Raw genomic sequence first — 14,902 nt, 5'->3', positions numbered from 1 at the left:
TTTTTTTTTTTTTTTTCCAGAAGAAGGTATACCAATGATTTTCGAGGTCAGGAAAGGAATTCAGAAGTCTACCTCAGCCCCTGATACTGTTTGCATTAAATTTAAGCCTACACTATGATTCTATACTTTTTTAACAGTACAAATAATGCTTTTTTAAATTTATTTTTTAAAGTATCAAAATGATGGTACATAAGGTGTACATTACTTTATGTACTACACATAAGGTTAGGTAAAATAGTTCAGAGTAAAGCCACAGGCAATGCTTCCCCACAGACTCTGAAGTAACCTTATCATCTGCTCTTAAATCTTGTATCGCATTTAATGAAATCAGGAGAGGAAACTTTCACCTCCACCACATCGACTTTGCCAGTGTAAGTACTGCACTCTGTGCTAAGGGCTGCTGTGAGCAGGAAGGTGAAAAACTTAATTTACGTTATACCTGTATCTCTAGCAATTACAACTTGCTGAATAACAAGCATTAATACTGCAAGCACTGCAAGAATTAGAACATTATAAGACCTCAAAAATTCATCTCATTGGAATCCTAAGTTTTGGTATACCTTTTTTCTTTTTTTAAATATCAGGATAAATTCATACACAGGGACAGATTCAGTGATCTATTGCTGTGATGCAACATGGATGTTATATTCAGAATTTTTATGGTTTCTTTGCTACATCAAACCAGTTCAAACAAGAAAGACACCAGTGCTAAACCTGGAATACTATTATTTCTTTAGTAACATTTCACTGTGTTTCTTTATATTACGAATGCAGTCATGGCAGGAATTAAGTAAACTAGCCCCTCCCCAAACATCATTATTATATTTTCTTTATTATAGATCTGAGAATCTTATTCACTGACATGGTAGAGCTCACTGCAACTACCTTGTCTTTCCATTTTGGTATTGTTAAAAGGTGACTGCATTAGTTTTATGCCATTCTTAATGCTTGGCAGAATCTCTTCCTCCTGATGCTGTATCTTTTTGCTTTTCTCCCAAAGTCTACTTCTAACATTTGTCTAATTTGTGCCCGCTTGAAACAGTCACTTGCACCAATTTAAACAGGCATTTGACAATTTTTCCCATCAGTTGCAACAAAGTAGTGTTTTATTACCTCAGTTAGCTATGTCTGTAAGCACATTGATATTCTCACATAACACAGATCCTTCAATTCCTTCTGTGTAATGCTCCCTCTGGTCTGTCTACTGTATATGTATGCTAGCTGATTCCTGAGCTCTTTTTTGGGTATGCCAATCATTTCCCTCTACAGCGAAACCTGGGTATGGCTATATGGACAGTTCTGCCAGGTGATGCCCCCAATAGAAAGTATGTATGAGTCATTGCTGCTGAGTCCTTTAAATCTACGCCATGTGCCTTCATTTTGTAGCCCACACTATGCGAAACATGTATGTGGGGCCAAGGAATCTGTGGGTCAGTGATACAGATCTGCAGACGTTCTTAAAAAGTAAAAAGCAAAAGATAGAATAATGATGATATTTTAAGACCTACCTGGCTAGTGCAGCTGAATACATGTTAGAGAAAAAATCTAACAGAAGACGGGATGTGATGAATGGTGACTAAGGCTCTATCACTCACCGCAGTGCGTTGTCTCCAATTGGTTGAAAATCAGACAAGAACTATATAATTAAATATGTTAAATAATGCTCCACAGGATCTTGTATAATTCTGAATTTTCAATGAACTACACAAGTTTTAAATAAAATATAAATGGAGATTGTAAAGCACTATAAGACTTCAAAATATTTTCCATTTTTAAAAGCTTACTGTACCAACTAATACAAGTATCTGTCACGCTGCCTGAGTTGCCATCACAAGTACATCTTGTTAGCAGCGATGTCATGACTGAAATGCTACTCTGCTGCATTCTAATGACCTCTTGTAATGTAATGAATTTATGTTTTCTGCAGAAAATATGGGACAAAAAAAGCCTTAATCTTGGATACTCATTGCAATTTCTTTTAGAAGGCAATGACAGTTCTGAAAAACAAGCAGGGTAAGATTAGCATTTTAGGTCAAACAAGGAACATGTAAAACATCCTACCTGTAAAGTCCTGGAGGAGCTTGCTGAACCAGGAAGCTTTTTTCCAGGCTTTGCAGCACATCGTTGAGCATCCTGACTCTGATAGGAGCTCTCTCCCTTGGGTCATTAGCTGGGCGCATCTCATCTGATTGGAACAATTCTGCAGTGTCTCTCAGGCGTGATGCCATTGCAAGTAGTTGAGAAGCATCTACTTCTTCACCTAGGAACACTAAGAGAAAGACAGTTGCCAGTGTTTCTGGTAACATCATTTAGAACTCTCGCTCATAAATTAAAAATAACAGTTGAGTTAGACCCTGAGCCTCCTTTCCCTCTTAAGAATTATGTAACGGGCCAAGGAAAGCCACAGATCATTGTCCATATGCTCTGATCTGTTTTTCAAAGGGTTGATACGGACTCTGATATTTTAGGATTTCATAAACTACGAGTTTGTAACCTACCATTCAAAAATCAGCCACGAAGGAAGCAACGTTTAACTGTCAGTATCAGTAAAGTTGCCTTCTGAGACCGTATTCATTCCATGCCATTGGATGCTATTGCTCTCAAGCATGAAAGAGGGGCTTGTGCTTAGATTCCATATTGACTGCTATATAAAAAAAATATAATTTATGGTGTTTCATTAAATTTCTTTCAACATTTCAAAATCCGTGGCTTAACAACACTTCTCACATACAGGTTTGGTATCCTCCTCATTGAGTCTGGAGGAATATAAAGTAAGTTAGGCCAATACCCCAGAAAACTATTCTCCAAGCATATGAACTTTGTGCAGCTGGAATATTTTGCAAAATATCTGTATCCTCTGTTTTCAAATCATAGATAAATCTCCTGCACAGCTGAAGACCTTGCAGGCACTGTGCAGATCTCACCCTGGGACTTGCAGCAGGCAGTATGGAAAGGTTTAAATTCATTGTTAGAAGTAATGCTTTGGTTTTGACCGAGCACTTCATTCTCTAACATACAATATTTATAATTTTTATTCTGAATATGATATAAATGATTGTAAACACTAGCTATGGCTTCAACAGGAAGGGATAGATAAAGGCAAAATACATCATTCCGTATTTGGAAATTAATCCATTCAGACCACACTTTCAAACAAAGAAAATGCAATAAATGCTTATACTGCTTCTCCATAGTATTCATTTTGTCCCTAAACCACCTACATTTCCTTCAGTTTCAGTGAAAAGCACAGATCACATCACATCTTAAACCAGCAAGCGTTATAAAACAAACACTTCAGTTTGTGGTCAGAAAGAACTACAGACACTGCTTTAAGGGCATCAGTGGTTTATATCGCAACACACAGGACTTCAGTGCCAAAGGAAACTGTGATTTATGCTTTGCTCAAGTTGAAAAGCTGGGATTGGAAGGGCAAATGATTTCCAAATAAGTTAACTAATAACGACTTAAAACACTCTGTGATGATTCTACAGATAAAAGAAGAAAATGGAAGCATTTCTTCCCTCAAGAGAAAACAGTGACATTATATTTGTATTCTTTGTCCTTATCTTTCCAGTATGAATCATGATGAATCATCTGAGGTAGTTGTTTAGTTCTTGAATAAATAAAATTGCAAGCAAAGGAAAGTGACTCAAGAGTATGTATTATGCTCTCAATCAGTGAATTATACTGCTGAACTTTCTAAATTACACTTTCTAAATGTAACTGGATTGTATTCAGTAATAGGTTACATCAAATATATATATATATATATAATTATTGTTATTTTACAGATTCTGAGCATAGTAGCCTTTCCTTGTGAAAGCACCTGCTCTAATGAAAAGCAGTGAGAGTGATTTAACATTTTTAAATTGTGTTTGTGCCCCCTAGGACCAATGTGCTTGCCTAGGAAGAATAGGAACAGATAAAACATCACGTAAGGCATGACACACTCCATGCACATGAACATGTGTTTGCACGTAAGAGGGGAAATTGCTTCAGGTTTTGATTAGATTGAACATTCAGGATTGGCTATAGTGTGATGCTGTATTAACGAGAAAAATTTTCATGCTGTGCAAAATTGGATGATCAGATCTGGCAGTAGAAAATCTGAAAGTGAAAGCTTTGTAGAAATTATGCTAAAGGGGGCAGAAACATAAATCCAAGGACATTCTCAGTGCAACAAATACGTTGCCATCAGCTTTGATTTTCCTACCATGACTGCTGCTGCCCAAGCAAACTAATCTGCCGTTGCTACTACAAGTCTCTTTTCAAAGAGACATTAAAAAGGCATGTTGTGACATTTTATTATGCACATCAACACACAGGAAATTATCAATGGCTTTGCACAGAGCTGCTGAACCGAATATGGAGTACTGATACAGAATAGATGCCCATCCTTCTATTTCAGTACCAAATGCTTTCTTCATGGAAAGTGCATTTTTGCATCATTTTCTTATGTAAGGTTTACCAGTATTGATACGTAATATCCTTGAAAGGACACTGAAGACGTCAGCATTTCACAGCAAATAAGGTATTTCTGTTATACATATAGATAACCGTTGCCTTTTTCATTTCACTAGGAGTCAAGAATAATGGGTGGGAATAATAGAGAAAACTCTCTGAACGTTACAGGGATATGCAGTGAGCAACTCTGAAGAGCATCCCAAATGATCAGGGAAATATGGTCAAGCAGGTGAAATGTTCCCAAGCTGAAGACTAGTAGATAGCTGTAGGCAATGAGCGTGCAGTCATCAAATAAATGACAGAGATATGTTTCTGTATTGATTTTTCTAAGGACAGGGAGTTCAGAATGATGTTTTGAAATGTATGAGTTGAGCCAGGCCTGTGGAAAGTTATGCAGACTTTCCTGGAAATAGCTTATCAAAAACCAGATTATTTTTTAACTCCTGCTAGCACTACCTGCTATTATCATCACAAGTATTTCAGCTGCCATAGCATCTGTAAAAAATCCATTCTGAGAAGAAGAAAGGGCCTAACTGATCAGAAGAAACAGGCAACTGACACTGAGTCAGCTAAAGAGCTTTACATCACAGCTTTTGCTTCCCTATATGTCAAAACAGGAAATCTCACCGACAGTATTAATAATGGATCCACCATCTTGATAGAGAAATTTCATATCAAAGCATTCGTCCTACACCACAAAATAGTGCCAAGCGCTCAATTATATCTGCATCTACCAATTAATTTTGCTTCCTTTAAGCCCAGGAACTTTTTGTACCTCTAGCCCCAGCCCATTGTCTGAAACACATCAAGATCATTCAGCTTCAAATACAGAGCTTCCAGGGAACCTGCTTTAGCAGGGGGGAGGACTGGATGATTTCCAGAGATTCCTTCTAATGGTTCCACAATTTGGTGATATGCATTGGTAAATGATCGTGCTTTGTCATGGTTGAAAAAAAAATTAGTATGTCCCACTGGGAAGGGGAGCTATGGCAGTAATCAAGCAAGGAAGATGACAGCTAAAATTTCAGAGACAAATAGCAGCGGGATCAGAAGCCCTCTCTAGCGTGTACCGAATGCAGCCTTGAAGTGAATTAAAAACAAGGAGTTCAGTCACAGTGGTTGTTATCTTTGACTGCAATTATGAGATTCTAACACCAATTATTAACTAACTAACACAGTAACATCAGAAGAAATATAAACAATTTATGGCTTTATTTACCAAAAAAAGTATTATATAATGATGTGTTTAGCTAGTAAAATCACAGGCTATCATTCAAGTGGAAATGGAAAATCTGTATCACGGAGTGGATGACCCCTTTTTTCTCTAACATTCCTCTAAGAATTACCTCTCAGACTGTTCTGAACTTCCAGAGCGATGTCGAGGGCATTAAATGGCAAAACTGGTTCACTGGCAATTTGCAAAGTTGCATGTCCTGAAAACTGAAAAATACAAGAAAATACACACAAAATTGTCAAATAGTTTATAACAATTTTAATAGCCAGAACTTCTTCTGAATCAAACACAGTTTGATTATACTTGATCTTCAAGAAAGAAATGATTACTATCCCACAGGCACATCCCTGTGAAAAGGAAAAAAAAAAAATAGACCATTGTCTTTCGCTTACAAAGTGAAAAGATGGAAAGGGATTATAAATCATGAATGCATAAAAGAATTATACCCAGTATTTTCCTTTTGAACTAGAACATTACAGTAGCCTCTGCATTGCTTTAGTTTTGCTTTGTTTTCAAATAAAACATCTCAACTTCCTATAAATAGAAATGAGGTTCGTCCTTTTAGTTCTCTGGTTTTAATTATCAGATTTTAAGAGTTTACTTACAAAAAAAAAAAAAAGAAAAGAAAAGAAAACAAAACACAAACATTAAGGAACTTCAAATCAAAGTCTTGTCTAGAAATCACATGGCTAAATATAAGCACACCTGAAAACTATCTTAAAGAGATAAGTAACAACTTGATACACAGAGATGTACAATTACTGATCTGGATTTTCTCAATACCTTACAGAAAGAAATTCTCAAATAAGTGAAAGGGAACTCAGTCCACCTTGGAATAGATAGTAGCATGTCATGAAACTCAGTGCTCTGAATGCTTCTTTTCAGCAGTTTAAGAGGCAAGGCCAAGGACTGACTGTTTTTTCATTTATAGAAGTCATACTCCAGCTCAAGGCTTAGACATGATACAGAGGCTATGTCTAGAAATGTGTCTTTCTGATGGACTATACTTAGCCTGTGATTAAACAGAGCATTCTGATCTCTAGGCTGCCAAGTCCATCACTGTTTGTGGCAGCTATAAAAACACTCTGACAAGACCATGCAAGAAACTTTCATTCATCTCTTTCGTACTTGATATTGCAAAAAGAATAAAAACAGCTGTAAGGCTGTGCTTTAAAATGGAATGATGGCTGCAGGTGATGGTGATCCTGTTGGTAAAAATGTGGACTGAAGAAAATCATATTGTTCAATGCTTCCCCAGGTGTTGGGGGGTTAAAATAATATCTGTCCCTCAAAAGCAATATGATAGCAGCTATGCTGAAAGTAGCATTTTAATTCTACAATAAAACCAAGTAGAAAAAGACAACAATCCTCAATAACATTGAAAACAATAGTACAGCAATTGAAGAGGAAAAGTTTCTCCCTGGAAAGTGGATGAAAACGGTAAAACCAGGAAGATAAGTTTCCTGGAGAAAGATTAATAGAACTCCAACAACAATTCTAAGAAAGCATTTAGAAAATAGTTTCTGATCTGGCCACAGACTGAGTTGATATAGAGACGAAAGGAATACGCTGCATATCAGACTGCAGCCTCCAATGTAGGAGGATCTATTGAGATTTACTTCTAGGAAAGAAAATGCTGCCAAAGTCAAGTAGAAGAAAAGTAGGAAGTAATATTATGTCAGGATATTATCAGGAGAAGTAAAGAACAAGTTCATATCATCCAGCCATAAGCAACTGCAAACATCTGTTTCTAGATGTTCAAATGCCATGTAAAATCCTTCGTTGTCCTGCATCGAACTTCAAGGCACAACTGCCTACAACATCAACAACCTGTGAGTTGCTTTGGAAAAGAAATTGTGGCAAAGAAATACTATCCTATTAAAGAAAAGGCATTCTATATCAAGCCCAAACCCACTGAATTCTAAATTTTGCCATACAAGAGTAAACACTGAAATCCTTCTATGACACTCTTTCCTATTTCTTCCAAGTAATTTTGCTTTTTGATTACAGAAGACTCAAGTTTTCTCTTTGCTGTTCAAATGCAATTCTACAAAAAAATATCATGACTAACCAAAGCATTCTGGAAACTTTATTACTCTGCAAGTAATGCTACAGACATTTGTGTGATAGTACATAGATAACAGTGGTGTTTATTAAATCATGCACTTTGGGGGCTAATCCAGAAGTAATAATCAATCACACAAGGGAAAACTCAGAGCACTGGTTTGAACAGAGTAAGTAATAATTCTGCAGAAGCATATATCAAATTCACATAATGCACCAAGACAAGAAAGGCCACTGATTTCTTATTTATAGTCTTATTTTTGGATATACCATTCCCCTGAGTACAACACAGAATATACACAGAAAATAAAGATAAGCTTCTGACCCCTTTTCCCCACTGAGAAATGGTTCAGACTGACTATTGAATTATTAAATGCAAGAATAACTTAGTAAAGAATAAATGCAACTATTTTCTCATAAACTGAAATAGTACAGCAGCATAATTTATTCCATTCCCATACTGAACTGGTTATAACACTAATGAACGCTTCTCAGTAACATTTATACATAATGTACACACAGCACGTATGACTGATGTAACATATGCACAGTCATCCAGACTAAAGAAACAAATACTAGTTCAAATACTAATTGAATCTGAAACTCTTTTCTTTTACAATTTAAAATGAAGAAATAATAACTTTGCTACCACACTTGATTTTGGTAAAGATAATTTTCAGTAAACTAAAAGACATTTAACAAACTTCCAATTACTTTCAAGATAAATATAAGTATCAAAACCACAATGATAATGGTAGTTACACGGTATATTGCAAAATAAATCTGAATATTCAAAAGAGGTTTATAACTATGAACCACACAAGGTAACATTTTTCAAGATCTTTTACCTTACAGTATAAGACTCTTTATAGGAAGCAAATAAAAGTCAGCTCTATCCCCAAAAGACAGCACAACCATAAAATAGCAACTGGATTAAATACAGGATGTGTTCATCTATGTAAATAAGAAACATCCTTTATCTTGTTAGCTTTTTCACATTGTAAATAGGAAAACGAGCTAAAATTGGAGGAGGAGGGGAACACCTTCATCACAGAAAATGTTTTTTTATGATGAATCTGTATGCTATTATTGACATGTCTTAAATCTTTACATCTTAACTGCTGTCCATTTTAGATGGACAATGCAGGGATGACAATCTGCTTTCCATCCTATCATATATGCTCATGGCTGAGAAAGGGCATATAAAGACATTGTGATGTTTAGGGTGTTAATAACAGCATGGCATAAATACTCTTTAACCCTGTTTTTCTTCTTTTTTATTCTTTTGAAGGTAAATTAAACAGTTTAACATCTGGGATAGGTTGTTGCATCGTCTAACCTCAGGAGTACATTTCTCTGCACCAAGAACTCCCTTTGCACTTGTAGAGACCAGCACAGTGATCTGCTGTGATCCAATGGCATTAACCCAAACATCAACAATGATTTCGATCTCCAAATCTGTGCAAATAAGGAATAAATCTCTGCATGCATTAAGATCCCCTCTCAGAATCCCAACAATAGCAATCTCAAATATTAAAATAATCACTCAAACATTAAAATAATCAGCCTTCTCATCCTGCAAAATTAAATATTTGATAATATGGGTATATTTCCCAAATTTACTTTCTGCTGTTTTTTTTTTCTTTTCCAGACCTCCATCAAATTAACAGATTTTTTAAACACAAGAAACAAAGTCTATTTAAATGAAACCTGTGCCTGCCAAGCAATGGCACGATTTCAGCACCCAGTATTACAGGATGAATGGCAGTAATCATGAGACTCATGATAAATTAAAAAGTGTTTTTAACATGGAGATCTCAATGTACCTTACACATTTTTCCTGTATAATCAGTCTTCACACTTGTTCTTCTTTTATTCAGCACCCCCAAAAGCTAACCAGGTCATAAAAGAAAAGCCTGTGGCATGTGGATGAGTAAATGACTGGTTTTCTACCTTCTACTTTTATGAAGCACCAGAAGGATACTCCCCTGATTAGACAAAGAAACAGAAATCTGGTCATATGCATGCAACCATATTTGCTTTGAACTAAAGCTGTCAACTTTTGAAAATTCAGAACTTCTCAAAAATTCAACAGTACTATAATTGTTTTTGTACTGAAATGTACCTCAGTATCATGACACGTATTAACACCACAGCTCACGTGATACTTTGGGCTATCTGATATTTGTCTCCAAATACTGCGTTTAAAGTCAGTAGAGGGCTCTCTGAGAAAAGAGTACAAGGAGTCCATGGCTACAACAGGTGAACTAGAGCACAGTGATCCATAACTATAGCTGTTTGATAGCTGTTTGTAACCAAGGGAACTATAAATCATACCTGAGATCTAATAAATATTAAAAACTCTATTTCAGCATTCCCTGCATAATTTCAAAACGTTTTATTTATTCTCAGTATGGTAAATACTGACTAGGAAGTAAAAACGTTAATGAACAAAGCATCCATTCTCCCTCTTTGATGGTATCTGATACTTAAATTATTTTATTAAAGTGGCACACAGCGTCAGGCAACCCAAAAGTTACATTACACATTAAAACACAGTGGAGTTGCGGTAGCTTGGGCAGCTCACTGTGGAGCACATAAGTTCTCTATTTACAGGCATGTGCTACCTCTTCTGCATGACTCTTGTCAAGACTGACACACTGAGAGATTAAGGTCAAAAGGATTTTCCTATGTGATAACTTGCCTGAAACCTAATTTGTTAGCCAGCATTAATATACAGAACTTAGAAGACTGAAAGTAAATTTCCTAGAGATTTCATTCACATTTGGTAGGGGGTCATTCATTCCAGTGCCTTACATTACTGGCACATAAAATAAACTCATACTCATCTCTGGTTTGGTGGCTGTGCATGTGTAGAAATTCCTATATTTTAAATATTTATATAAATTAATTGGAAGTACAGAGAGACTGGAAACTGGGCTGATGTCTGGCCCCTTATGGCAGTTCTCATGTTCTTGTTACAGCAAGCAACAGAGAACAGGGATCATTAACTCAATGTCCAAGGTAATGGCACATGCATAAATGAACAGGCACTTTTGGAACTGAGGCAGAGTAATTTCATGTCTGTACAGAAGACACAGTGGTAATACTTACATAGGAAACTGTGAAGTTAACTATAAAGCACAGTCCCTTGTGTGGGAGGTTTAGCAGTAGAAAGGGGGATTTTCTGAAGTCACTTTCTTTTTTCCTGCATATAAACAGAAATTTCATGTCTTTGAAGTATGTGGTAAACAGCAATACTCTTGATGATGAGTTTATAATCATGTATTTCATATTTATGTCTGTCAAATTTCAGTGGTATCTAGGTGCAAAGAAAGTGTCAGATAAATCATCTTCTAGAAAGGCCAATAAAATTCAAGCCTCTTGTTAAAAAAAAAAAAAAAAGTTGAAGACACTTAGCCTTTCCCCTAGTGTGGGTAGCTATGAGCTTGCCAAAGGATATAAGAGATGCCCTTCTGCACTATGAGCACCATAAGTACTGGGTGAACTGCTCACCATGAGGACGTAAATCTTTACACTATTGCAAACCCCTATGCTATATTTCTTAAACAGAATTTTAAAAGTTTGTTCCAGCATTAATTCTTTTTTATCTCCAACTTTAAAGCCAGGTTGCTCTGGTTACCAACTGTGGGATTTGAGTGTAACAAATAAAGAAAAAATTGTTTTAAAGCTGACTGATTTGCATATAGAATTCCAATAAACACATCATTGCACACAAATTGACCTTTTAAATTCTCCGACCCCCTTCAGGTACAGCAAAAGAATTGGAAACCAGTGCTAGATCCTTTTTAAAGAAACAATGTTTACAGCCTGAAGCTGGTTATGGACAGTCTTGAGGAAATGGATTTAGCTGTTGTTGTGGGAGAGAAAGGAATACGTAATAAAACATGAAACAAAATATGTTTGCACAAATCAGCAGCAAAGACCTCTAGTGACAATGACTGTACACAGAACTTTCACCTTGGACTGATCTCCATCAATTTAAACCAAGACTACAAAGCCTATCTTTTCATTTTTATGTAATACAGGCATTCCAAGGATAGAACATACAAGAAGCTAACTGCATGCTGCAGTAGACATTAGGACAAGCAATGCTGAGTATTTGTAAACAGCTAAGGAAAGTTTAAAGTAAAGAAAGCAAATACCATCTGTTAGGATAACAGACAAGCTATATCAGCATGGATTCCTATGTACTGGTATGTAGAGCTAGAAGTCATCATGTTCTTCATGCCTTTCCCTGACGCGTTTAAGACTCCAATGAAGATGCTAGCTCAACCAGCCTTCCTTACTCATTAGATACAGGTGAATTAAAGCACAGGATGATGAGAATCAGCAAGAGAAGTGATAATTTTGTTAACAGTTGCCAGACGGTTGGCAGGGTTTTGCAAGTCAGGGAGTACTGACTAGCAGATAAAACAAGCAACAGTGTAATCACCCAGATTCAGAAGTATTCTAAAAAGTAATACAGATTTTAGCACAGCAAACTGTATATTGCCTGGCAGTTGTAACTGATCAAAGTATCCACTCAGATGGATCGTGATTGTTCCATGAGCCAAGAATCTTCCTGAACTAGGACCAAGGCCAGACTCATACACTGAAGGACATCCAAATACTTGCTCACTTTCCGCATGATCTGTAATATCAGTTCTTAATGCTGAATATGCAGGACTGAGCCTGATACTTGTGGCATTGTCAAAAACTAGATAACGGTCATCAGAGGAGAGTGATAATGAAGAAATCTGCAATATGAATCTTCAACTACAGCTTTCAGTTTAGACCTCAATATCATCTTTTTAATCACTCCCCGTTTACAGAAATGGTTTTGATTTAATTGAACTCCTAAGGAAAAAAAAGTCTCTAATCATACTTCATCAGCATGCAATTATTATTCAAAGGAAATCATATGTACTATTAGGCACTCTTAATTAAAATAATGCATATAATCTGCTTCAGTACCTAAGTCATTCTCCTTGATGTTCTTAATTCTCCCTTTTTCTTCCATTACTGCAACAGCACATTTTTATTCTATTTTTCCTCATCTATACCAGTTTCACTTATACACTTTTCAATGTTAATGATGATGATATCAGAACACTGGGATGCATTTATATTCCACTGTCTTAAACTCACTGAATAGCAAGACCTTCAAATTGCGTCAAACCTGACTGGTTATTTATTAAAGGAAGATGAGAAAATGCTATAAGAGGAATCTTAAGCTGTAACTAGTTTAATTTGCAGTTGTGATGTCTTCTAAGTGGGCATGAAGTGCACCAGACAGCAGTCAGTCCGTACAAAAAGACAGACGAATCTGGGGAGAATCAGGTACAATAGATGAAGAAATTGAGTTCAGGAATTGAAGAATGTGAAGGAAAGCTTCAATGAGGGGCTGAGGCAGTGGTTCCTTGAGGACCAGAAGTGAAAGCTCGGACAATCAATGCAGCAGAGACTCAGTAGAAAAAGCATTATGAAAAGAGTCATGTGAGCATTACATATAAAAGCCTTCACTCCCTCAAACACAGCAAAGCTGAGATATTTAATAGTTATGTAGGGAAAATATTGCCCTTTCCTCTTTTGCCACCTCTCGATGCACAGGTCCCTCAATTTTTTCCATTTAGGTCACCCTAATCAGTGACGACTGGAACACTGACAGTTCATTAAAGAAGATAGAGTAGCCCTGAGGGAGAGACACTAGTGAACTACAGTGATGAGGATCCAAGGGAAGATGAAAATGCACGGTTGTCTAGTATATAGCTCACACAGAAAAGCCCCATAAACACTAACAGACGCATTCCACCTTAGGGAAGAATTGGGTGGATAATATACTGAGTTTACTCCCAGATGCCAGCATATGAACTCCACAGGTGACAGCAATACCCACAAAAAGGCTCAATTTCTCCGTTAGGAGAACTGGGATTAAATTCTACTCTTGGATACGCTCACATGGCAGTTACTAATCCAGCAAAGTATTTAAGCTTCTTGCTGGTATCGCAATTCAAAGATGAAATTTTTCTCAATTTTTCATGATATTTTTTTTCAATTGGGATATTTAATTTTCAACTTATACTGTGCAAGATACATAGAATAAGAAGTAATAAGCCGACTTTAATAATTTGGAATTTAAATTTCAGGAAGAGATCTCATACTTCCTCCTGTATTTAAATAATATAGCTGAAAAAATAAAGGTGGGAGAAGATTGATTGTTTTATTTTAAAAAGAAAACATTAATTAAAGATGAATATGTTTGGGACTGAGCAAGGTTCCCTTAGGCTTGGGGAAAATGCCAAGTCTGACAAACTCCTTGAGCCTTAGGGAATCTCAGGTCAGTTTGATGAACCCAATGAAGTACTTTATAATTAGCTGGCATGCTCCTGAGGCTGCCAATTTACCTGAAAAAGAAACTCCCTCACCTTTCAAACTTGTCTCTGAACAGCACCAAATAAACACCTAAGAAATAATGATTTTCATCACAGAATATTTATATAATCAGAGAAAGTAAGACTCAAAGAAATGTACCATGTTATAGAATGGCCCTCAAAATTCATAAGAAAGCTTAACAATAAAACTATAACTATCTGAAGTTAGAAATGAGATTTATAACCATATCTGGGGCCATAATAATACACCTGCTTCTACGATATTCAAATTATGTCAGCTATTTTATTCCACTGCACCCTATGTTTACTGTATCTCTGTATTAAAATGGTAAAGGCAGAATAAAACAGTAGAAACAATATAGATTAAATAGAGAATAAATTTTAAAAGCATATAATCTGAAAACGCTACAGGAGATGTTACTATGTACTCAAATTACATAAGTTACTCATAAAATAAAGAGCTAAATAAACGTTTACCTCCAGTCTGTACCATGGTTGCCTTAGGTACTTTCTGTTTTAAGCATCTTATCACTTATAAAACACACAGGTGTCTGTGTAACAAAAGTACATTGCATGCCTCAGAAACCTCTACTTGAGAAAGCTTGTTGACCGTCTTAAGCTTATCTGAAAGAGTCAAAGAAATGGGGAGTGGCATATGAAAGGTACAGCTTACTTGAGACTATTCAATATGCCTTGCAAAGACTTCTCAAAGGTCTGAACTCGCCTTGACATTACCATACTGTGA

General features: G+C 36.2%; 1 protein-coding gene across 14 annotated transcripts in view; it reads right to left on the bottom strand.

Moving 5' to 3' along the window:
• Nucleotides 1-14,902, bottom strand: part of NAALADL2 (N-acetylated alpha-linked acidic dipeptidase like 2) — a 411,612-nt gene that overhangs the window by 23,778 nt on the left and 372,932 nt on the right. For all 14 annotated transcript variants that reach the window (XR_016469794.1, XR_016469793.1, XR_016469789.1 and 11 more), the window contains 2 exons: nucleotides 5,811-5,904; nucleotides 2,062-2,269 (listed from right to left, as the gene is read on the bottom strand). Coding sequence is in view for 3 of the 14 variants with exons in the window: in XM_090147729.1 (XP_090003855.1) it covers nucleotides 2,062-2,269; nucleotides 5,811-5,904 (302 nt within the window). In the remaining 11 variants the exon portion in view is untranslated. The remainder of the gene's footprint in view (nucleotides 1-2,061; nucleotides 2,270-5,810; nucleotides 5,905-14,902) is intronic.

This window comes from Phasianus colchicus, chromosome 10 (genome assembly GCF_987193195.1).
Source record: "Phasianus colchicus chromosome 10, bPhaCol1.hap1.1, whole genome shotgun sequence".
NCBI classification, from domain to species: Eukaryota; Metazoa; Chordata; class Aves; order Galliformes; family Phasianidae; genus Phasianus; species Phasianus colchicus.
Note: the sequence above shows the minus strand (reverse complement) of the source record. Positions and strands in the feature narration are given on the sequence as shown.